The sequence below is a fragment of the Bombina bombina genome, chromosome 5 (assembly GCF_027579735.1).
Source record: "Bombina bombina isolate aBomBom1 chromosome 5, aBomBom1.pri, whole genome shotgun sequence".
Classification (NCBI taxonomy): Eukaryota; Metazoa; Chordata; class Amphibia; order Anura; family Bombinatoridae; genus Bombina; species Bombina bombina.
This window is the reverse complement of record NC_069503.1, coordinates 476,202,159-476,227,239: the sequence shown is the minus strand read 5'-3', so window position 1 is coordinate 476,227,239 and position 25,081 is coordinate 476,202,159. Positions and strand designations below refer to the sequence as shown.

The 25,081-nt window shown below is 38.9% G+C and overlaps 1 protein-coding gene across 1 annotated transcript in view; it reads left to right on the top strand.

The window, feature by feature from the left end:
• Nucleotides 1-25,081, top strand: part of LOC128660487 (mucin-12) — a 770,239-nt gene that overhangs the window by 428,162 nt on the left and 316,996 nt on the right. Inside the window, exons 15-18 of the mRNA XM_053714362.1 lie at nucleotides 5,246-5,365; nucleotides 10,379-10,480; nucleotides 11,196-11,297; nucleotides 11,641-11,742. Of these exons, the coding sequence (XP_053570337.1) occupies nucleotides 5,246-5,365; nucleotides 10,379-10,480; nucleotides 11,196-11,297; nucleotides 11,641-11,742 (426 nt within the window). The remainder of the gene's footprint in view (nucleotides 1-5,245; nucleotides 5,366-10,378; nucleotides 10,481-11,195; nucleotides 11,298-11,640; nucleotides 11,743-25,081) is intronic.

The following is a 25,081-nucleotide window of genomic DNA, read 5'->3' as shown; positions in this document are numbered from 1 at the left end:
TACTTTAAGATCAAGTATCAGATTATGATTTATTTTAGCATTGTTAAAAGAGACAACATTTACTAGACTAGGTGCTGTTGCATTTGTCTTGTTGTTTTGCATTTATTGATTATGCAAGTCCAGTGTATTGACTGGTCCTTTAACTGGACTATCATGCTAATAATTTCATTTGTGTCTTCATTTTATTGAATATTTTCGCAAATGAGGTTTAATCTATGTCTTTAGCTGTTTTAGCTAGAAGAATTTTGTGATTTCTAAAAATCCATATTTCTTTGGTTTTAAGATAATCAATTATTTGTTTTATAATTGGGTTCAATTTTTAAACTGTTACTCTGGGCTTCAAGATTGAGTTCTAAGACTAACAGGCCCATTTATCAAGCTCCGTATGGAGCTTGAAGGGCCGTGTTTCTGGCGAGTCTTCAGACTCGCCAGAAACACAAGTTATGAAGCAGCGGTCTAAAGACCGCTGCTTCATAACCCTGTCCGCCTGCTCTGAGCAGGCGGACAGGAACCGCCGGAAATCAACCCGATCGAATACGATCGGGTTGATTGACAGCTCCCTGCTGGCGGCCGATTGGCCGCGAGTCAGCAGGGGGCGGCGTTGCACCAGCAGCTCTTGTGAGCTGCTGGTGCAATGTTAAATGTGGAGAGCGTATTGCTCTCCGCATTTAGCGAGGTCTTGCGGACCTGATCCGCAGTGTCGGATCAGGTCCGCAAGCCCTTTGATAAATGGGCCCCTAAAACTTTAAGCTTATATTAGTTTGGTTGTTCTTATTAAGGAACGAATTCCTGAATTCTTTCCCAAGTAACATGTTTTTAATTGGAAATTTTTCAGTTCGAAATCAGCTCCCTAAAATTGCAATGTACGTGCCGTATTCCAGCTTGGCTGGTAAGGGGCAGGTTGAGACTTTTTTTGAAATTTATTTGGTTCTATTCGTTCCAAATTTCTTTGATTTTATTCCAGTAAGGCTAACACTTTCTTTAAGTGTGTTTCGGTCCTATATATTTTGGGTACTGTTGAAGCATGGCTGATCACCCGTGGGGTTCGAGCGCTGCTCAGACCTGGAATCTTCTGGGGTATTTCTTCCAGTTCCATTTTTAGGAACTGGGTTTTGGAGTTTTATTCAAATTATTCTGCCTTTTTTTGGTCAGTGATAGCATTATTTGTTTTCATTAGATACAATAAATGCATATTTTCATTTTTCTGTTTTCATTCAGATTATTTTCTGAGGATGCGGAATCTCATATGATTCACTTTGTTCTTCCAGGACATAGTTAGAGGATTTTTTTTTTCAAAAGCTCTTGATTCCTCACACAAGGGTCACCTTTTTTAGGTTTCCAGATAGTTTGTGTCACTGTCTTTGTCTCTATCAGACAAGGGACAGTTTTATTGGGTTCCGTCTGTCGGTACCTTTAGTCTCTATTATTTCCTTCAGTTGCTATATATGCATAGAAGTTTTATGTTTTATGGCCACAGCATTGGATTCAATTCCCTTTGCTCATTTTCAATAGAAAGAACCTTTCCAGTCTTTTATGCTGAATTATGGTGCAGGGATTCTAGGATTTCGCATTTTTAAATCTTCGAATCCTAATATTTATCTCTCTTGATTTGGTGGTTAAGATCACCATCATTTAGTTCTACAGGTCTCTTCGTTTCTTTCAACCTGGACCATGATCTCTACAGATGTGAGTCTTTTTGGTTGGGAGGCTGTCTGAGGATCTCTGTCAGCACAAGGGGTTTGGAAATCTCAGGAGGCGAGATTACCATTTGATATTTTAGAACTCCGTGCATCTCAGAGTTTTTTTCAGTTAGTTTCTTTTTGAAGAAGAGACGTTTATTGTTTTTCAGACAATGTCACAACTATGGTGTATGTCAATCATCAGGGTAGGACTATCAGTCCTTAGGCTGTGACAGAAGTGTCTCGGATATTAGCTTGGGCTAAATCCAGCTCCTATCTAAATTCTGTTAATCAAGTTTTACATCCGGGAGAATGGTCTTTCATACCCATATATGTTTTTCAATTTTTCAGATGTGAGCATTTCTAGAAATAGATTTGTTGGCATCTTATCTGAATAAAGAACTTCCCAGGGGCCTATTCAGGTCCGGGGATCCTCAGGCGGAAGTAGTGTATGCATTGACATTCCTTTGGAATTATCTTTTTGCCTATTTCTTTCCGCCTCTAGTTCTTCTTCCAAAGTAATTTCCAAAATTCTTATGGAGTATTTGTTTGTTCTGCTGGTGGCTCCAGCATGGCCTCTCAGGTTTTGGTATGCGGATCTCATTCGGATGGCCAGTTGCCAACCTTGGACACTTCCGTTTAAACCAGACCTTCTTTCTCAAGGCCCATTTTTTCCATCAGGATCTCAAATCATTAGATTTGAAGGGATGGAGATTGAACGCTTGATCTTTAGTCATAGAGGTTTCTCTGACTCATTGATTAATACTATGTTTCAGGCTCGTAAATCTGTCTCTAGAAAGATTTATTATTGAGTCTGGAAGACCTACTTTTCTTGGCATTCTTTTAAAATTCATAGAATTTTATTATTTTTTCAGGTTGGTTTGGATAAGGTTTTGTCTTCAGTTCTTTGATAGGACAAATCTCTACTCTTTCTGTTCTTTTTTCACAGAAAGATTGCTAATCATCCTGATATTCATTGTTTTGTACAGTCTTTGGTCCGTATCAAGCCTGTCATTAATTCAATCTCTCCTCTTTGGAGTCTCAATTTGGTGCTGAGGGCTTTACAGGCTCCTCCGTTGGAAACTATGCATTCTCTGAACATTAATTACTTTCTTGGAAAAGTATTGTTCCTTTTGGTTATTTCTTCTGCTAGAAGAGTTTTTGAGTTATCTGCTCTTTTTTGTGAATATCCTTTTCTGATTTTTCATCAGGATAAGGCAGTGTTACTTCCTAATATTCATCATTTTGTTCAGGTTTTGATTCGTATCAAACCTGTCATTGAGCCAATTTCTCCTCCTTTGAGTCTTAATTTGGTTCTGAAGGCTTTTCAGGCTCTTCTATTTGAGCATTTGCTTGCTCTGGACATTATTTACTTTCATCTCTTCAGCTAGAACAGTTTTTGAATTATCTGTTCTTTCTGTGAATCTCTTTTTTCTGATTTTTTCATCAGGATAAGGTGGTTTTTGCTGTCCTCATTTCAATTCTTACCTAAAGTTGTAAATTCTAACAAACATTAGGGAGGAATTATTGTTTTCCTAAAACTTCTTTGGTGAGATTTCTTTCTTTGGATATGGTAAGAGTTTTTGAAATTCTATGTTGAAGCTATTCAGATTTCAGATAGACTTCTAGTCTATTTTTTTTATCTTTTCTGGTTTTAGGAAGGTCAAAAGGCTTCTGCCATTTATTTGGCATCTTGCTTAAACTTTTGATTCATCATGCTTATTTGGAGTCGGGTGGATTCCCGCCTCGGAGGATTACGGCTCATTCTACTAGGTAAGTTTCTACTTCCTGGGCTTTTTAAGAATGAAGCTTCTGTTGATCAGATTTGCAAAGCAATGACTTGGTCTTCTTTGCATTCTTTTACTATGTTCTACCATTTTGATGTTTTCTCTTCTTTAGAAGCAGTTTTGGTAGAATGGTACTTCAGGCAGCTTTTTCAGTTTGATTCTTCTGCTTATATTTTCAGTTTTTTTCATTATAAAAATTGAAACTTTTTTGATTTGGGTAGTGGATTAATTTTTCAGCGGAATTGGCTGTCTTTATTTTATCCCTCCCTCTCTAGTGACTCTTGCGTGGAAGTTCCACATCTTGGGTATTTGCTATCCCATACGTCACTAGCTCATGGACTCTTGCTAATTACATGAAAGAAAACATAATTTATGTAAGAACTTACCTGATAAATTAATTTCTTTCATATTAGCAAGAGTCCATGAGGCCCACCCTTTTTTGTTGTGGTTATGATTTTTTTGTATAAAGCACAATTATTCCAATTCCTTATTTTTTGATGCTTTCGCTCCTTTCTTATCACCCCACTTCTTGGCTATTCGTTAAACTGAATTGTGGGTGTGGTGAGGGGTGTATTTATAGGCATTTTAAAGTTTGGGAAACTTTGCCCCTCCTGGTAGGAATGTATATCCCATACGTCACTAGCTCATGGACTCTTGCTAATATGAAAGAAATGAATTTATCAGGTAAGTTCTTACATAAATTATGTTTTTTGAAAATGATTATTTACACGATTTATATCAATATATATTTACTTTGTATAAACAAACCTCTGTATTACTGACTTCACTATATGTATATTGGTATGCCCCATTAGGGGTGTTAATTTTTTCTGATCATTGATTGGCTTCTATTTGTTTTAAATATGGCAGCTGAGAGTATGTTTGTATAGCCTGATGAAACAGTGTGGTACACTGAGAAACGCGTTGCTGTTGTTTTTATTGTTAATACATTTTTAATAATTTTTTAAACTCTCCTTTTGCTGCCTACCATCATTTTTGGCTTTGGCCAAACATTTTCCTTGGCACTCCACAAAGTATCTCTGCAACCTGCAGTTGGATCTTGGGTACATTGATCTGCTTTCATCACATCACTTTGGATATCCCTGGACTCTCCCTGGTGAGACGAGGACCCCAATTGGCAACATCTTCCTACTGTAGTCTACCGGACGACGTATGGTTCCGGACTGCGACTACTGCACTTCTGTGCTCCACAATTTGGAGAGGCCAGGTTTTCATAATAGCAGAACCAGTGCACAGGAATCGGTTTATGGGATAGAGCAGGTTAGTAACGATGATGTTACTGATCAGTAGATTACTTCACCTGTGCACTGGTTCAGCTATAATGAAATCCTGGCCTGTTGGAGGTACTTGAAGAACGTTGAGAAACACTGATATAATGCTACAGAAATGGGCTGGCTCCTAAGCATATGTCTCTACTTTTCAACAAAAGATACCATGAGAACGTAGAAAAATTGATAAGAGAAGTAAATTAGAAAGTTGTTTAAAATTACAAAATGTTTTTTTTTGTTTCATATCAGTTTGTTTTTGTTTCTCTCTCTTTCTTTTATACCCAAAAAATGTATCCAAGCATCAGTGGGATTTAACAATTTAAATTATTTTAACCGTTATCCACTACAGTCTCTACTATTTCCTTTGTAGTCGTTTTGAGAGAGTTTTAGGGAATTCACTGTATGGAATAACATATGTACTGGAGAAACCTTTGTGAATCACCTTCACACTTGTGAATGAAGTTGTATATTTTTATGTATTGCATTATAGATACCATAGACAAAATAGTCAGTCAACCACAGAACGCACCTCTGCAAACCACTCTGGCCGCTACTTGTAAGACTTCAACACAGGATTGCTCCTCATCCATAACTTGTGAACCTACTAATGGTAATGTCTGTTAACCATCCTTGTTTTAGTCTTAGACTAAGGATGGGGCTAATGAAGCAAACATTTTTGGTTAATGTTGGTAGTTTGTTAGTGTCTATTTTGAGTCTTTTCCTAGACCATCTTTTTGGAACCAGTAGTGTCCAATTTAAAGCCTTGAGTTCCTGTGTGGCTGCACTGTGCTGTATGTGTATAGCTAAAACACTTTCTTTAATTAGAGCGCAACTCTGTATGTTAAGACCAGGGGTTTTCAAACCTGTCTTTAGGCCTCACAGGCCAGATTTTCAGGATCACTTTGGCTGAAAGCAGGTTAATAAGCATGTTTTACTAAGCTGATTATTTCACAAGTGCTCCAGTTTAGATATCTTGAAAATCTGGCCTTTTAGGGAGGCCTGAGGACAGGTTCTAAATCCCCTGGTTTAGACCAAGGGGTAGATTTAACAAGCAGTGGATGCTGCAATCTACCCCCGAAGTTTTAGGTCCACATGAAACTCAAGTTAGGAAGCAGCGGTCGTAAGACCGCTGCTCCTTAACTCATCATCTGCCTCTGAGGTGGCAGATTGCAATCATCCCGATCAGATACGATCGGGATGATTAACACCCCCTGCTAGCAGCCGCAAATCTGCTTGGGGCGGCATTGCACAAGCATTTCACTAGAAATGCTTTTGCAATGATAAATGCAGACAGCGTATGTTGTCAGTGTTTAGCTATCTCGGGCGGACATGATCCGCTACAGTGGATCATGTCCGTCCTGACATTTCTTAAATCAACCCTCAAGTGTAAATAACTAATAATCTGAGATCAACCCTGCAGAAATGTAAAAAAAATTGAGGCAGAATATATACATTACAGATTATTGAAATGTTTTATTTAAAGGTGACTGAACTCAGACACAAATTAAAACAGATCAGAGTAACAATCCTGTTCTTTATAGGTGACAGAATTCCCCAAACACGCATAACTAATCTGATAGACACAAACAAATTTGACAAGGGCATTATAAAGGCAAACTCCTCTTATTTCAAATATAATTTTGAGAGTATATATCACTCTAATTTCTGCATCATCTGGTTCTGAGGAGTGGTGCTAGCATTGGTTTCAATCATGCAAGAACTGTTGGAACAGTGTTACACAAAAAAAATGCTTGGGTAGCACTCTGTGCCCAGACTAATGTAGAGGCAGGAAATGTGTCATTTAAAATATAACTTTTATTGATTCATTTTAAAAGATAGGAAAACCACATACAAAATTAAAATCCCTATCAGAGATAATTGTGCCGATATTCCAGTGGTGTCTCACTGATTAATACAATACAGCCTTCTTCTATTTATATGATATTTCTGAGACACTGTGGTTGACTAATTTGGAGTAACCACTGTATTTACTTATCGGCTACAAGCAGTTCTTCACAGTAATAATTACTCATGCGGGTTAGGGAATTAAAAAGTTAATTACATACCACTGATAGGGTATGTTCATATTCTAATGTCCTCATAATCCCTTACTCCCAAGTAAATCTTTGTCACCTGTTTCGGAATATATTCCATAACCGTTATATTATTGATGCTTGCAAAATACTCTGTATATGACATAAATATTTTTCAATTATATAGGGAATACTCTGTAAAATGTTTTACCTGTATTGGAGTTTATTTCTTAACAGGTATATATTCCCGCTGTATAGGAAATACTTCTATAAATAATTTCCAAGGCTTATCTCTGATCCCAAATTCTGGCTTTTTTTGAAGATTGGGGTTCTGTATATTGTAATACTTATACATTTTCAAATTGACTCATTGGTTTATTTCAAATAGTATCAAACAACCTGTTATCAAGTGTTTTTTCTTTTTTTTTTTTATGCTGAGTTGTAAATGAGATATTAATTCGTACTATTGTCTTTCATCTTTTATAGTTTGTAATATAGGCATAAATGAGGTGTTTATATGCACTCTTATATTTATTCACTCATAGTGAGGGTATGATTACTGCAGGTTTGAATACATTTAAATATAGAATGTGTATTTTTCCTTAATTATAGCATTGGTTCAGTAGTGTTTTTACTTTACTCCTCTAGTGCTTGAGCACTGTATATTGTTTCATTGTGAACAAATTGCAGGATTATACTATGTTCACTCACTCATTTAGCCTGCTTCACCTGTAGGTTGCTATTATTTAGTTTGTTAGTGCCGTATATTAGAATTTATGGTGTGTTAATCGCTCCTTGCTTCACCCATGTTTTTATGCATATGATTCACTGAATCTCTGAAAGTTAACTGTGCTTATATATTTTGAGCACTTATGTCCGTACTCATGCAATATGCAAACGTTAGTCAAGGTTGTTAGTCTCTGAAAGTTAAAGGGACACTGAACCCAAATTTTTTCTTTTGTGATTCAGATAGAGCATGACATTTTAAGCAACTTTCTAATTTACTCCAATTATCAAATTTTCTTCATTCTCTTGGTATCTTTATTTGAAATGCAAGAATGTAAGTTTAGATGCCGGCCCATTTTTGGTGAACAACCTGGGTTGTTCTTGCTGATTGGTGGATAAATTCATCCACCAATAAAAAAAGTGCTGTCCAGAGTCTGAACCCAAAAAAAAAGCTTAGATACAGTTTTTTTCAAATAAAGATAGCGAGAGAACGAAGAAAATTTGATAATAGGAGTAAATTAGAAAGTTGCTTAAAATTGCACACTCTATCTGAATCACAAAAGAAAAAAAATTGGGTTCAGTGTCCCTTTAACTGTAGTTGTATATTTTGAGCACTTATGTCCGTACTCGTGCAGTATGCAGACGTGAGTCAAAGTTGCTTATTTACTTATACATAATTGAATATTTTCTTATGAATTACCAGTACTTGTATATCTTCAGCACTCACACAAGTATTTATTCAAAATGCGAACGTTAATCTATGCAAAAGTTGTGTATTTTATTGTATAGTTAAGTTAATGATTTAAGATCCTGATGGAAAAACGGCCCTCGAGACAGAAGGTCTGGTCTTAAAGGAAGTGGCCAAGGTTGGCAACTGGATATCCGGACAAGATCTGCATACCAGAACCTGTGAGGCCATGCTGGTGCTACCAGAAACACAAACGATTGTTCCATGATGATTTTGGAAGAAGAACTAGAGGCGGGAAGATCTAAATGGGCATAAGGATCGTTGGTTGAATATCTAAGAATATATTTCTGTCCATTAAGGCTTAATGGACAGAAATATATTCTTAGATATTCAACCAACAATCTTTATGCCCATTCTATTTAGATTTGTATTGAAGTTATATATAATATTATATTTGTATGGATAGTTTATCTATCACATAATAGTAATCGTGTCTGTAACTATTATTACATATGTGACATCCCTCCCGTATCTAGGTCTTGCAATGCTATTCAATATTATTAATTTTGGCAATTTCCATTGATTTTCTATATACTTTGCAAGTCCCAATCTGGATGAATATGTATCTCACTACGTATATTGACATTAGATGCATAAACAAATAAACATATGGGGCTCTATTTAACAAACTCCGTATGGAGCTTGATGGCCCGTGTTTCTGGCCGCTGCTCCATAACCTGTCCGCCTGCTCTGAGCAGGCGGACACGCATCGCCACAATACAACCCGATCGAGTACGATCGGGTTGATTGACACCCACCTGCTGGCGGCCCATTGGCCGCGATTCTGCAGGGGGCGGCGTTGCACCAGCAGCTCTTGTGAGCTGCTGGTGCAATGCTGAATACGGCGATCGTATTGCTCGCCGTATTCAGCGAGGTCTGGCGGACCTGATCCGCAGTGTCGGATCAGGTCCGCCAGACCTTGATAACTATAGGCCATGGTCTCCTATCAATACTTGTGTTTTTTTTGTTTTGTAACGTTATTTGCTTGTATGCTTTTTATGTCTAACTTATCAGCCTCATCATGGAAATTATATTTTGCAACATATATTGCTGTTCAAATTTAAACAGGTTACAAACAAGCTAACTCTCGTATTTGAGGCTTTCAATACTTCCCAATTTTATTAGCTTGTAGCGCTGTCTCCTAAATGATTGCAGAAACTCTTATTGTTTTAGCACAATTATTCTGATAATTTAAAATAACGAACATTGGGACCATGAGTCCATTTGAAAATGTATAAGTATTACAATATACAGAACTCCAATCTCCAAAACTAAGCCAGAATTTGAGATCAGAGATAAGCCTTGGAAATTATTTATAGAAGTATTTCCTATACAGCGGGAATATATACCTGTTAAGAAATAAACTCCAATACAGGTTAAACAACAGAGTATTCCCTATATAATTGAAAAATATTTGTCATATACAGAGTATTTTCCAAACATCAGTAATATAACGGTTATGGAATATATTCCGAAACAGGTGACAAAGATTTACTTGGGAGTAAGGGATTATGAGGACATTAGAATATGAACATACCCTATCAGTGGTATGTAATTAACTTTTTAATTCCCAAACGCGCATGAGTAATTATTACTGTGAAGAACTGCTTGTAGCCGATAAGTAAATACAGCGGTTACTCCAAATTAGTCAACCACAGTGTCTCAGAAATATCATATAAATAGAAGAAGGCTGTATTGTATTAATCAGTGAGACACCACTGGAATATCGGCACAATTATCTCTGATAGGGATTTTAATTTTGTATGTGGTTTTCCCATCTTTTAAAAGGAATCAATAAAAGTTATATTTTAAATGACACATTTCCTGCCTCTACATTAGTCTGGGCACAGAGTGCTACCCAAGCATTTTCTTTTTGTGGAACACTGTTCCAACAGTTCTTGCATGCATAACTAATCTGTAACCAAGCTTGATGCAGAATATATATTGACATTTTTTTTTAAATATGGTTTAGCAAAAGTGTTTTAACTTCTGAGTGTATTCACTTTTTAGTTAAACGTCTATTCGGTAGTACTTATTTATTATTAGTGTTTATTTGTCTGTTAACTGAAGTTTACATGTATTTTATTAGTGATTATTGAAATGTTTTTCTTTAAAGGTGACAGAACTGAGACACAAATAAAAAAAGATCAAAGAAACGATCTTGTTCCTGTCGATTTGTCTTTAACATCAAAGTATAAATCGGTCAATCCTGTTCAAGGTAATTTAAATAGACAGAACTCCTAAACTGTAACGAAGCTTGGTGCAGAATATACTGTAAATTATTTTTTTTATATAATTCAGCAAGTTTTATTTTTTTAAAGTGATGGTAAATTTCAGACTTTAAGAATATTGCAGTGAAAAATATATTGGTGTACAAGCAAAACCGCATTTTTTGTATATATATATATATATATATATATATATATATATATATATATAATATATACATATATACACACACATATACATATATATATATATATATATATATATACACACACACACATTATATATATACAAACAGTGTTTGTGTGTGTATATATATATATTATAATACAATATTTATAATCCTACTTGGTATCTTCTGTTCCTCTGCCCTGTTCATTTGCACTTTTGGCTGGGCTGTGACATAGAGAGCAGTCCCATCCACTTTCTATATATGCTTCCTAAGGGCTTTCAAAGGACTGGACTTCAAGAGTGTGACATATGACACATTTATTGGAATTGTCAAAAAAAAATAATTATACCAGTGGGCCGGCATAACATGGTAATATAAGCATTTCTATAGGCACAGATTTAACTATTTTCCACAGATAAATTTAAAAAAAAAAAAAAATAGTACTCATATACGTTTTTAATGGCAAAGATTGCAAATATGGCATTTGATTTGCTACAGTTTACCATTGCTTTAACTTTAATGTTTTTCTTTAAAGGTGACAGAACTGAGACACAAATCAAAAAACATCAAGGTAACAATCCTGTGCCTGTCACTTTAACCTTAAAGCCAAAGTGTACATCCATCAATTCCACTCAAGGTAATTATTTTAATTCTTTTCCCAAGTACGTTACTAATCTTTAACCATACTTGATGCAGAATATATACTGACTTTTCTAAAGTTATTTTTTAACTTCACTTATCATTAGAGATCTATTCAGTAGTAGTGTGTATTGATTTATATTCTGCTAACAAGTTTACATGCATTCTTTTTTTTCTTTTTTAAGCATAATTTAGCAATTTTAAACTTCTGAGTGTAATCACTTTGTATAGTAGTACTTAAAGGGGCAGTAATTATTATTAGGGTTTATTTGTCTGTTAACTGATGTTTACATGTATTATATTAGTGATTATATAAATGTTTTTTTTTTTCTTTTTCAAAGGTGACCGGTCTCAGACGCAAATCAAAAAAGATCAAAGTAATGATCCTGTTCCTGTTGATTTGTCCTTAACGTCAAAGTTTAAAAACGTCAATCCCATGCAAGGTAAGTTTTTAAAGACACATATAACACAACTGTGACCAAGTATAATGCGGAAATATATATTGACTTATTAAATGTGATTTAGCACTTTTTTTTTAACTTCTGAGTTTATACACTTTATAAATCTATTCAGTAGTGCTTATTGATTTTACGATTAGTTAAATATTTTTCTTCTACTAGATATGACGAGTCCACTGATTCATCCTTACTTGTGGGATATTATCCTCCTGCTAACAGGAAGTGGCAAAGAGCACCACAGCAGAGCTGTCTATGTAGCTCCTCCCTTGACTCCACCCCCAGTCATTCTCTTTGCCTATACTAGTAATAGGAAGAGGTAAAGTGAAAGAGGAGTTAAAATTATAGTTTTTATTTTCTTCAAGCAATACTTTTTTATTTTAAATGGTACCTGTGAGTGCTATTTTTCCTCAGGCAGCAGATGGATGAAGATTTCTGCCTGGAGGCTGATGATCTTAGCAGTTGTCACTAAGATCCAGAGAAGTTCCCACAGAATGGCTGAGGAGTACTTGAAAAGCTTCAGTGTGGGGAACGTTTTTCATGCTACAAGCATTGAGGTATGTTCAGTAATTTTTTTCTGGAGAGACTGTGGTATTTCAGAACTGGCTGACATTGTTCCCATAAGGGAAGGGGTAAGCAGTAATCCTACATGAAATATAGGGGGTATTACTGGAACCTGTATATTATGGGCTAAAAATTTGGTTGACACTGGTAACATAATGTTTTGATGGCAAAACGATTTTATGCTTAGGGGCAACATAACGTTTTTATATGCAAGCGTTTTTATGGCTGATGGCACTGGAGGGTTTCACATGGCTTACAATATAGATGGGGAATATGAAAAACCCACATGGCTAGTTTTCTAGACCGCTTTACAGCGTTTTTTTACTAGGCAGAGAGACATCAATATAGATGGACGGGGCCTAATTTTGTGCCTCAGATGCGCATTTGAAATGCTTATGAAGGCAGCAAGCTCCAGCTCCGGTGGGCCTAAGCTGAAGATTTAGCCTAAACGTAGGAGATAGTGTGAATTACAGACCCCTGAGGGCAGGTAGGCAGGTGCAGGGGGTTGCTATATTATTTTTCATAACGTTTTTGAGTAACATTTTTTCCATAAAGGGTTAAGTATACCTTACTTGTGGTGCAATCTTAGCTGGCAAGATAAAACACATATATGCTAAAATTGTGATATTTATTACATTTTAAGGCAGTTTTGGAAAAATTGTATGCTTTTTTTACTCTTAAAGGCGCAGTACCGTTTTTTCAGATTGTTGTTTTTTTAACAAAATAAAGTGTTTTCAATACTTTTTGTGGTTATTACTAGCCTGTTCAACATGTCTGACATTGAGGAAAGTCAATGCTCTATGTGTTTAGAAGCCATTGTGGAACCCCCACTTAAAATGTGTCCCTCATGTACTGAAAGGGCCTTACATTGCAAAGAACATATTTTAGGTGATAAAAGTATGTCTAGGGATGATTCTCAGTCTGAAGAGAATCAGGTTATGCCATCCAATTCTCCCCAAGTGTCACAACCTTTAACGCCCACTTAAGCGACGCCAAGTACTTCTAGTGCGTCTAATTCTTTTACCCTGCAAGATATGGCTGCAGTTATGTCTACTACTCTTACAGAGGTATTATCTAAACTGCCAGGTTTACAGGGTAAGCGCAGTAGGTCTGGTATTAGAGTAAATGCTGAGCGCTCTGATGCTTTATTGGCCATCTCCGATGTACCCTCACAGTGTTCTGAGTTGGGGGTAGGGGAATTGCTGTCTGAGGGAGAACTTTCAGACTCAGGAAATGTGTTCCCTCAAACAGACTTGGACGTGACGGCCTTTAAATTTAAGCTTGAACACCTCCGCCTGTTACTCCGGGAGGTTTTAGCAACTCTGGATGATTGTGACCCTATTGTAAAACCACCAGGGAAATTGTGTAAAATGGATAAATATCAAGAGGTCCCTACTTACACTAATGTTTTTCCAGTCCCTAATAGGATTTCGGACATTGTTACTAAGGAATGGGATAAACCAGGCATTCCGTTCTCTCCCTCTCCTACTTTTAAGAAAATATTTCCCATATCTGACACCATTAGGAATTCCTGGCAGACGGTCCCTAAGGTGGAGGGTGCTATTTCTACCCTGGCTAAGCGTACAACTATACCTATTGAGGACAGTTGTGCTTTCAAAGATCAATGGATAAAAAATTAGAGGGTCTTTTAAAGAAATTGTTTATTCATCAGGGTTTTCTTCTACAACCTATAGCGTGCATTGTTCCAGTTACTACTGCAGTAGCTTTTTGGTTTGAGGCTCTAGAGGAGTCTCTTAAGGTTGAGACCCCATTAGATGATATTTTGGATAGAATTAAGGCTCTCAAGCTAGCTAATTCTTTTATTACCGATGCTGCTTTTCAAATGGCTAAATTAGCGGCAAAAAATGCAGGCTTTGCCATTCTAGTGCGTAGAGCGTTATGGCTTAAGTCTTGGTCTGCTGATGTGTCATCAAAATCTAAACTTTTAGCTATTCCTTTTAAAGGTAAGACCCTATTCGGGCCTGAACTAAAGGAAATCATTTCCGACATTACTGGAGGTAAAGGCCATGCCCTTCCTCAGGACAAGACTGTTAAAATAAGGGCTAAACAAAATAATATTTGTTCCTTTCGAAACTTTAAAGGTAGACCCTCTACTTCCTCCTCCGCCACAAAGCAGGAGGGGAATTTTGCACAATCCAAGTCAGTCTGGAGACCTAACCAGACCTGGAATAAAGGTAAACAGGCCAAGAAGCCCGCTGCTGCTACCAAGACAGCATGAAGGGGTAGCCCCCGATCCGGGACCGGATCTAGTAGGGGGCAGACTTTCTCTCTTCGCTCAGGCTTGGGCAAGGGACGTTCAGGATCCCTGGGCATTAGAAATCATGAACCAAACATGAAAGTGGTAATCATAGGGAAGATTACCTGTGAGGGAGCTAAAGGATAATAACTTGGCGCTTATCTTAAACTAACCCACACATTAGAAATCATGACCCAGAGGTATCGACTAGAATTCAAGGAGAGGGAGATTTCATCTTTCACGTTTGTCTGTAGACCAGACAAAAAGATAGGCGTTCTTACGCTGTGTGGAAGACCTATATACCATGGGTGTAATCTACCCAGTTCCAAAACTAGAACAGGGGCAGGGGTTTTACTCAAATCTGTTTGTGGTTCCCAAAAAAGAGGGAACCTTCAGACTGATTTTAGATCTCAGTTGCCTAAACAAATTTCTCAGAGTCCCATCGTTCAAGATGGAGACCATACAAACAATTTTACCAATGATCCAGGAGGGTCAATATATGACCACTGTGGATTTGAAGGATGCGTATCTTCACATTCCTATCCATAAAAATCATCACCAGTTTCTCAGGTTCGCCTTCCTGGACAAACACTACCAGTTTGTGGCCCTCCCTTTCGGGTTGGCCACAGCTCCCAGAATCTTCACAAAGGTGCTAGGGTCCCTTCTGGCAGTTCTATGGTCGCGGGGCATAGCAGTGGCGCCCTATCTGGACGATATTTTGATTCAGGCATCAACTTACCATCTAGCCAAATCTCACACGGACATCGTGTTGGCTTTTCTAAGAACTCATGGGTGGAAGGTGAACATACAAAAGACTTCACTAGTTCCACTGACAAGAGTTTCATTCCTAGGAACTCTGATAGACTCGGTAGACATGAACATTTTTCTGACGGAGGTCAGAAAGTCAAAGATCCTAACTACTTGCCGAGCACGTCATTCCATTCCTCGGCCATCAGTGGCGCAGTGTATGGAGGTCATTGGGTTAATGGTAGCGGCAATGTACATCGTTCAATTTGCTCGCTTACATCTCAGACCACTGCAGCTGTGCATGCTCAGACAGTGGAATGGGGATTATGCGGATTTATCTCCTCGGATAAATCTGGATCTAGAGACCAGAGACTCTCTTCTTTGGTGGTTGTCACAGGATCATCTGTCCCAGGGAATGTGCTTCCGCAGGCCAGCATGGGTTATAGTGACGACGGACGCCAGCCTCTTGTGCTGGGGTGCAGTCTTGAATTCCCTGAAGCCTCAGGGTGTTTGGACTCAGGAGGAGTCCCTACTACCAATAAATATTCTGGAACTAAGAGCAATATTCAACGCGCTTCAAGCGTGGCCTCAGTTGGCTTTGGCCAAATTCATAAGATTTCAGTCGGACAATATCACGACTGTAGCATATATCAATCATCAAGGGGGAACAAAGAGTTCTCTAGCGATGACAGACGTTTCCAAGATAATTCGATGGGCAGAGACTCACTCTTGCCATCTATCAGCAATCTATATACCAGGAGTATAGAATTGAAAAGCGGATTTTCTAAGTCGTCAGACTTTTCACCCAGGGGAGTGGGAGCTCCATCCGGAGGTGTTTGCGGCATTGATCCGTCAATGGGGCACACCGGAATTGGATCTGATGGCATCTCGTCAGAATGCCAAACTTCCTTGTTACGGGTCCATATCAAGGGATCCCCAAGCAGTACTGATAGATGCTCTAGCAGTACCTTGGTTGTTTAACCTGGCTTATGTGTTTCCTCCTTTTCCTCTCCTACCTCGTCTGGTTGCCAGAATCAAACAGGAGAGGGCTTCGGTAATCCTGATAGCGCCTGCGTGGTCACGCAGGACTTGGTATGCAGATCTAGTGGAAATGTCATCTCTGCCACCGTGGAAACTGCCACTGAGACAGGACCTTCTAAACCAAGGTCCATTCCAACATCCAAATCTAAATTCTCTGTAGCTGACTGCCTGGATTTTATCTAAGCGTGGATTCTCGGAGCCGGTCATTGATACCTTGATTCAGGCTCGCAAGCCTGTCACTAGGACAATTTACCATAAGATATGGCGTAAATATCTTTATTGGTGCGAATCCAAGGGCTACTCATGGAGTAGGGTTTGGATTCCTAGGATTTTGTTCTTTCTCCAAGAAGGATTGGAGAAGGGATTATCAGCTAGTTCCTTAAAGGGACAAATGTCTGCTTTGTCAATTTTACTACACAGACGTCTGGCAGATGTCCCAGACGTTCAGTCTTTTTGTCAGGCTTTAGTCAGAATCAAGCCTGTGTTTAAACCTGTTGCTCCGCCATGGAGTTTGAATTTAGTTCTCAATGTTCTTCAAGGGGTTCCGTTTGAACCCATGCATTCCATAGATATTAAGCTTTTATCTTGGAAAGTTTTGTTTTTAGTTGCTATCTCTTCTGCTTGAAGAGTTTCTGATCTTTCTGCGTTACAGTGTGACTCGCCTTATCTTATATTCCATTCTGATAAGGTGGTTTTGCGTACTAAACCTGGATTCCTTCCTAAGGTTGTTTCAAATAAGAATATTAATCAGGAAATTGTTGTTCCTTCTTTGTGTCCTAATCCTTCTTCTAAGAAGGAGTGTCTATTTCATAACTTGGACGTGGTTCGTGCATTGAAGTTTTACTTAAAAGCGACCAAGTATTTCCGTCAAAAATCTTCTCTATTTGTTGTCTACTCTGGAAAGCGTATGGGTCAAAAAGCTACGGCTACCTCTTTCTTTTTGGCTGAAAAGCATCATCCGTTTGGCATACGAGACTGCTGGACAGCAGCCTCCTGAAAAAATTACAGCTCATTCTACTAGAGCGGTGGCTTCCACATGGGCTTTTGAAAAACAATGCTTCTGTTGAACAGATTTGTAAGGCTGCGACTTGGTCCTCCATTCATACTTTTTCCAAATTTACAAATTTGATAATTTTGCTTCTACTGAGGCTATTTTTGGGAGAAAAGTTCTTCAAGCAGTGGTGCCTTCCGTTTAGGTATCTGTCTTGTCCCTCCCGTTCATCCGTGCCCTGTTGCTTTGGTATTGTATCCCACAAGTAAGGATGAATCCGTGGACTCGTCGTATCTAGTAGAAGAAAAGGAAATTTATGCTTACCTGATAAATTCTACGATTTTTAAGATTTATTCTACTATATGACGAGTCCACGGCCCTCCCTGTCATTTTAGACAGATTATATTTTTGTTTTCAAACTTTTTAGTTTCTCCTTTTTCTTCCTATACCTTCGATCGAATGACTGGGGGGTGGTGTCAAGGGAGGAGCTATATAGACAGCTCTGCTGTGGTGCTCTTTGCCACTTCCTGTTAGAAGGAGGATAATATCCCACAAGTAAGGATGATTCCGTGGACTCGTCGTATCGTAGAAGAAATCAATTTATCAGGTAAGCATAAATTTCCTTTTCTTCAAAGATGACATAATTCCAACACAAATCAAACCAGAGCAAAGTACCGTCACTTTATCCTTAAAGGACCAATCAACACATTAGATTTGCATAATCAACAAATGGAATATTAAACAGTATTAGAGTGTAATATAAAATATTTAGTTATGTGTTTATAAAACTTTGTAATATATCTTCATTATTTATTTTGTTCATTTTTCCTGTAATTTAATTCTGTTTTTTTTTTTTTTTTTAAATTCCACTGAGTTTCTAGAAAGTAATGGATGCTGCCATGTTTGAACTTAAGTTTTAACCTTATTTCCATCTTAACAGGAGACGGTGGCGGCTTGTGGGTTATTCAAATGGGGGTTAATGGACCAGTTATGTAAAATAGTGTTTTATATATATATATATATATATATACATACATACATACATACATACATACACACACACACACACACACACACACACACACACACACACACACACACACACTGTATATTCAAAATATATATATCTATATCTATATATCATAAAATGTATCACACCACAAATGTATTAAATACCTATGTGGTAAAATAGCAGCCTAGTTTTTTTTCGACAATTCCCATATATATATATATATATATATATATATATATATATCTATTAGTACACACACATACAATCATAATATAGTTCATAGTAGAGTCCTTAGCTTAGTAACAGGTAAATTGCCCCCACTTAGGCACACTAGCTGCTTGTTTTTAAATGTAAATGTTGGTCTTGAATATAACTTTGCAGCTTAAAGGACCAGTCAATAAAGTAGATTTGCATAATCAACAAATGCATGATAAGAAGACAATGCAATAGCGCTTAGTCTGAACTTCAAATGAGTAGTAGATTTTATTTAAAATAAATTGCAAAGTTATGTCTATTTCCACTCCCCCCTGTATCATGTGACAGCCATCAGCCAATCACAAATGCATATACGTATATGCTGTGAATTCTTGCACATGCTCAGTAGGAGCTGGTGACAGTATAAATAAAGTGGCACGGTGACAACGTCATCACGTAATTGCGTGTGACGTCACCGCGCATCACGTGAACCCCCGGCAATTCCTGTCACTCTACAGGCATGATCGCCTGGGTAGGAGCAGTAAGGAGCCCCATATCTCCCTCAAGGTGGGAGAGTGCTCATGACGGCTCAGAGCCGTCATTAGCACCAGAGTGAGAAACTCTGTGACGGCTCAGAGCCGTCATTAGCACTCAAAGGGTTAAACTACCTGGCTTAATGAATACAAAGCTTATCAGCATAGATGCACAGTTCCAGCAGCACAACACATGTCGTGTCTATTTCCACTCCCCCCTGTTTCATGTGACAGCCATCAGCCAATCACAAATGCATATACGTATATGCTGTGAATTTTTGCACATGCTCAGTAGGAGCTGGTGACAGTATAAATAAAGTGGCACGGTGACGACGTCATCACGTAATTGCGTGTGACGTCACCACGCATCACGTGAAGCCCCGGCGATTCCTGTCACTCTACAGGCATGATCGCCTGGGTAGGAGCAGTAAGGAGCCCCAGATCTCCCTCAAGGTGGGAGTGCGCTCATGACGGCTCAGAGCCTTCATTAGCACCAGAGTGAGAAACTCTGTGACGGCTCAGAGCCGTCATTAGCACTCAAAGGGTTAAACTACCTGGCTTAATGAATACAAAGCTTATCAGCACAGATGCACAGTTCCAGCAGCACAACACATGCCGCTGCCATTCACACTATGTAATGTCTCCTCTCCCTGGGGAAGGAGGAAGGAAAGCGGTTACGGGCTGCTAATCAAATCAAACAAAAAAACAAACATCCCGCTATCTAAGCCAGTTATTTATTACTACTAAACACACAAGCATTTTACCAGAGATAAGCAAGCAAGGAAAAAGCAAACTGAGGGCAACGGGACTGCTCTTTCTGCAGCCAGCTTGCAGTTCTCTGGGCTCCATAAAGAGGAATTTTTTCTAAAGCAGACAGACAGGCAAGTCAGGCTTTATTAGCTTAATAGTTTACTCAGAAAATAAATCACTGATTTATTTTTTGAGTGAACTATTGAGCTAATAAAGCCTGATTTGCTTTCCTTCGGGAACCTTCTGGGATTGATACTCTATTACTTCTTCGGAAGTTGTTTTGGACATGTTAGTCCTATGTTAAATATGTCTGCTTTCAGTTTTCTTTCATGTAATTGGCAAGAGTCCATGAGCTAGTGACATGGGATATACAATCCTACCAGGAGGGGCAAAGTTTCCCAAACCTCAAAATGCCTATAAATACACCCCTCACCACACTCACAATTCAGTTTTACAAACTTTGCCTCCTATGGAGGTGGTGAAGTAAGTTTGTGCTAAGATTTCTACGTTGATATGCGCTTCTCAGCATTGTTGAAGCCCAATTCCTCTCAGAGTACAGTGAATGTCAGAGGGACGTGAAGGGAGTATCGCTTATTGAATACGATGATTTCCCTAACGGGGGTCTATTTCATAGGTTTTCTGTTATCGGTCGTAGAGATTCATCTCCTACCTCCCTTTTCAGATCGACGATATACTCTCAAATTACCATTACCTCTACTAATAACTGTTTTAGTACTGGTTTGGCTATCTGCTATATGTGGATGGGTGTCTTTTGGCAAGTATGTTTTTTATTACTTAAGACACCTCAGCTATGGTTTGGCACTTTATGCATTTATATAAAGTTCTAAATATATGTATTGTACTTATATTTGCCTTGAGTCAGGTTCATGTATTTCCTTCTGCAGACTGTCAGTTTCATATTTGGGAAATAGTAACATCTTTTAAAGAAATTTTTTTCTTACCTGGGGTTTATTTTTTTTTCAATTGACTACTTCTTGCAAATTGCGGGCGGCATTAGGCCTGCGGGTGCGTCAAATGCTAAACTTTATTGCGTCATTCTTGGCGCGGAAAAATATGTCTATGACACAGTTTCGTCATTTCCGGCATACTTGACGCCGAGACCTTTCACACGGTTGCGCCATTAGTGATACCAGTGTGTCATTTCCGGTTATTTTTGGCGCCAAAAAAGTTTACGTTACGTTGTGCGTCATACTTGGCGCCAAACCTTTCATTATTTCAATACCCCATTGATGTTTGCCTCTTGCTTTTTTCTCTTTCAGAGGCTTATGCTATTTGCATTTTCTCTTGTTAAGTGTGTTCAGTCCACGGGTCATCCATTACTTATGGGATATATTCTCCTTCCCAACAGGAAGTTGCAAGAGGATCACCCAAGCAGAGCTGCTATATAGCTCCTCCCCTCACATGTCATACCCAGTCATTCTCTTGCAACCCTCAACAAAGAAGGAGGTCGCGAGAGGAGCTGGAGTTTTTACTTAACTATTCTTCAATCAAAAGTTTGTTATTTTAAATGGCACCGGAGTGTGCTGTTTTTCTATCTCAGGCAGTAGTTGGAAGAAGAAACTGCCTGCGTTTTTTTTTTTTTTCTATGATCTTAGCAGGCGTAACTAAGATCCACTGGCTGTTCTCGACATTCTGAGGAGTGGGGTAACTTCAGAAAATGGGAATAGCATGCGGGGTCCTCCGCAAATTAGGTATGTGCAGTACTTTATTTTCTGGGAATGGAATTGACTAAGAAAATACTGCTGTTACCGTATGATGTAAGTACAGCCTTAAATGCAGTAGTAGCAACTGGTATCAGGCTGATAAATGTATGCACAGTCGAGTTATATTCTAGGGACTAGAATTTGACTGAGAAAATACTGTTAACACTGAAATAATACTTAAGCCTTCTCTGCAGTGGTAGCGACTGGTAGCAGGCTTAGTGATAGCTTTGCATGACATTGAAAAATGTTGTTTTTAATAAAACGTTTACTGGCAGGTTATTCGTTTTTGTGAGGTACTTTGGTGATAAATCGCTTTGGGCATGATTTTTTTCCACATGGCTAACATATTTTTCTGCATGGAAACCGTTATATCAGGGCTCCCACTGTTGTGATTGGAGTGGGAGGGCCCTTGTTTTAGCGCCTTGTTGCGCAGTTAAAATTATTGCACAGTCTTTCTGCTTCTTCCTCCTTGATCCAGGACGTCTCTAGAGAGCTCAGGGGTCTGCAAATTTCATTTGTGAGGGAGGTAATCAGTCACAGCAGATCTATGACAGTGTGCTGACTGTGATTAAAAGCGTTAAATCTTAATTGATATCTGTTTTTTTTTTTTTTTTTTTTTTTTTATTAAATAATTTTTATTGGATGAAAAAAAAACCGTTACATAACAATGTAGTACAAATCATATTAGTTCAAGAGCGAGAACAAACATAAGGAAATAAGGTTTTATATGGAGCGCGTCAGATCTCGCCCCTGATATTTGTTTGTCATCCATATTTTACAACGCATATTATCTTGCTTTCAATAATTTTTATTTAAAACAGTAACGAAAAACTTTAGAACCGTGGTTGGTCGCGAAATGGATCCGGAGCCCCGGTCTTGTCTGTTCATGTATATCCCATCCTAGGTCAGCCTTGTCTGATCCCACAGGACCAAATGAATATGTGTTATCTTAATGTGTGTGCATACGTGATTCCCAATAGAACTGTATGTTATGGTATGTGTCCATGTCTTTTCGGATAAAGTATCCGTATTCCTCAAGCTGAATTGTGTGTCCCATGAGTGATTCCCATGCCTGATGTGTGGGGACTATTGGCGACTTCCAATTGGCTACAATTAAGGATCTTGCTGTATTTAATGCTAGCTGGATTAATTTCCTCCGTATTTTACATTTACATTTTGGAAGCAAATTTAATAAGGCCATGGGGAGTTGTATTTCAAAATCGTTCTGTTGGTTGCCTATGGATTTAACATATTCTCCCACCTGCTGCCAGAAGGGTTGTATGCGTGAATTGATATCTGTTTTATCCGTTTTGGGTATCGAGGGGTTAATCATCCTTTTGCTAATGGGTGCAATCCTCTGCTAATAATACACTTCTTGTTAAGAATTGTTTAATTATATCTGTATTTTTGAAGCGCTGCAGCATTTTTTATATTGCTTGTAAACTTATTGAAAGTGATTTCCAAGCTTGTTAGTTTCATTGCTAAGTCTGTTTAAACATGTCTGATTCAGAGGAAACTGTTTGTTCATCATGTTCAAAAGCCAATGTGGAGCCCAATAGAACGATGTGTACCAATTGTATTGATATTGCTTTGAATAAAAGTCAATCTGTACCGATAAAAAAGCTATCACCAGACAACGAGGGGGAAGTTATGCCGCCTAACTCTCCTCACGTGTCAGTACCTGCGTCTCCCGCTCGGGAGATACGTAGGATTGAGACACCTAGTACATCTAGGCCCTTACAACTCACTTTACATGATATGGCTAATGTTATGAAAGAAGTATTATATAATATGCCCGAATTAAGGGGCAAACGCGATAGCTCTGGGTTAAGGACAGAGCGCGCTGATGACACGAGAGCCATGTCTGATACTGCGTCACAATTTGCAGAACATGAGGACGGTGAGCTTCATTCTGTCGGTGACGGTTCTGATCCGGGGAGACCGGATTCAGAAATTTCAAATTTTAAATTTAAGCTTGAGAACCTCCGTGTGTTACTAGGGGAGGTATTAGCGGCTCTGAATGATTGCGACACGGTGGCAATTCCAGAGAAATTGTGTAGGTTGGATAGATACTATGCGGTACCGGTGTGTACTGACGTTTTTCCTATACCAAAAAGACTTACAGAAATTATAAGTAAGGAGTGGGATAGGCCCGGTGTGCCTTTTTCCCCTCCCCCGATATTTAGAAAAATGTTCCCTATAGACGCCACCACACGAGACTTATGGCAGACGGTCCCTAAGGTGGAGGGAGCAGTTTCTACGTTAGCCAAGCGTACCACTATCCCGGTGGAGGATAGCTGTGCTTTCTCAGATCCAATGGATAAAAAATTAGAGGGTTATCTTAAGAAAATGTTTGTTCAACAGGGTTTTATATTGCAGCCTCTTGCATGCATTGCGCCTGTCACGGCTGCAGCGGCATTCTGGTTTGAGTCTCTGGAAGAGGCGATTCGCACAGAGCCGTTGGATGAGGCCTTGAGCAAAGTTAGAACCCTTAAGCAAGCTAATGCGTTTGTTTCAGATGCCGTAGGACATCTAACCAAACTTACGGCTAAAAATTCCGGATTCGCCATACAGGCGCGCAGAGCGCTCTGGCTTAAATCCTGGTCAGCGGATGTAACTTCCAAGTCTAAGCTACTTAACATTCCTTTCAAAGGGCAGACCTTATTCGGGCCCGGCTTGAAGGAAATTATTGCTGACATTACGGGAGGTAAGGGCCACGCCCTTCCTCATGACAGGGCCAAACCAAAGGCCAAACAGTCTAATTTTCGTGCCTTTCGTAACTTCAAGGCAGGAGCAGCATCGACTTCCTCCGCTCCAAAACAGGAAGGAACTACTGCTCGTTACAGACAAGGTTGGAAAGGCAACCAGTCATGGAACAAGGGCAAGCAGGCCAGAAAGCCTACTCCCGCCCCTAAGACAGCATGAAGTCAGGGCCCCCTATCCGGAGACGGATTTAGTGGGGGGCAGACTTTCTCTCTTTGCCCAGGCTTGGGCAAGAAATGTGCAGGATCCCTGGACGTTAAAGATTATATCTCAGGGATACCTTCTGGATTTCAAAACCTCTCCTCCACAAGGGAGGTTCCATCTTTCGAGGTTATCGACAAACCTAGTAAAGAGAGAGGCATTTCTACAATGTGTACAAGACCTCTTAATCATGGGAGTGATCCACTCAGTTCCGCGATCGGAACAGGGACAAGGATTTTACTCAAATCTATTTGTGGTTCCCAAGAAAGAGGGAACCTTCAGACAAATCTTGGACTTAAAAATCTTAAACAAATTCCTAAGGGTACCATCGTTCAAGATGGAAACCATTCGAACCATCCTACCCATGATCCAAGAGGGTCAATATATGACCACGGTGGACTTAAAGGATGCTTACCTTCATATACCGATTCACAAAGATCATTATCGGTACCTGAGGTTTGCCTTTCTAGACAGGCATTACCAGTTTGTGGCTCTTCCCTTCGGGTTAGCCACGGCCCCGAGAATTTTTACGAAGGTTCTGGGTTCACT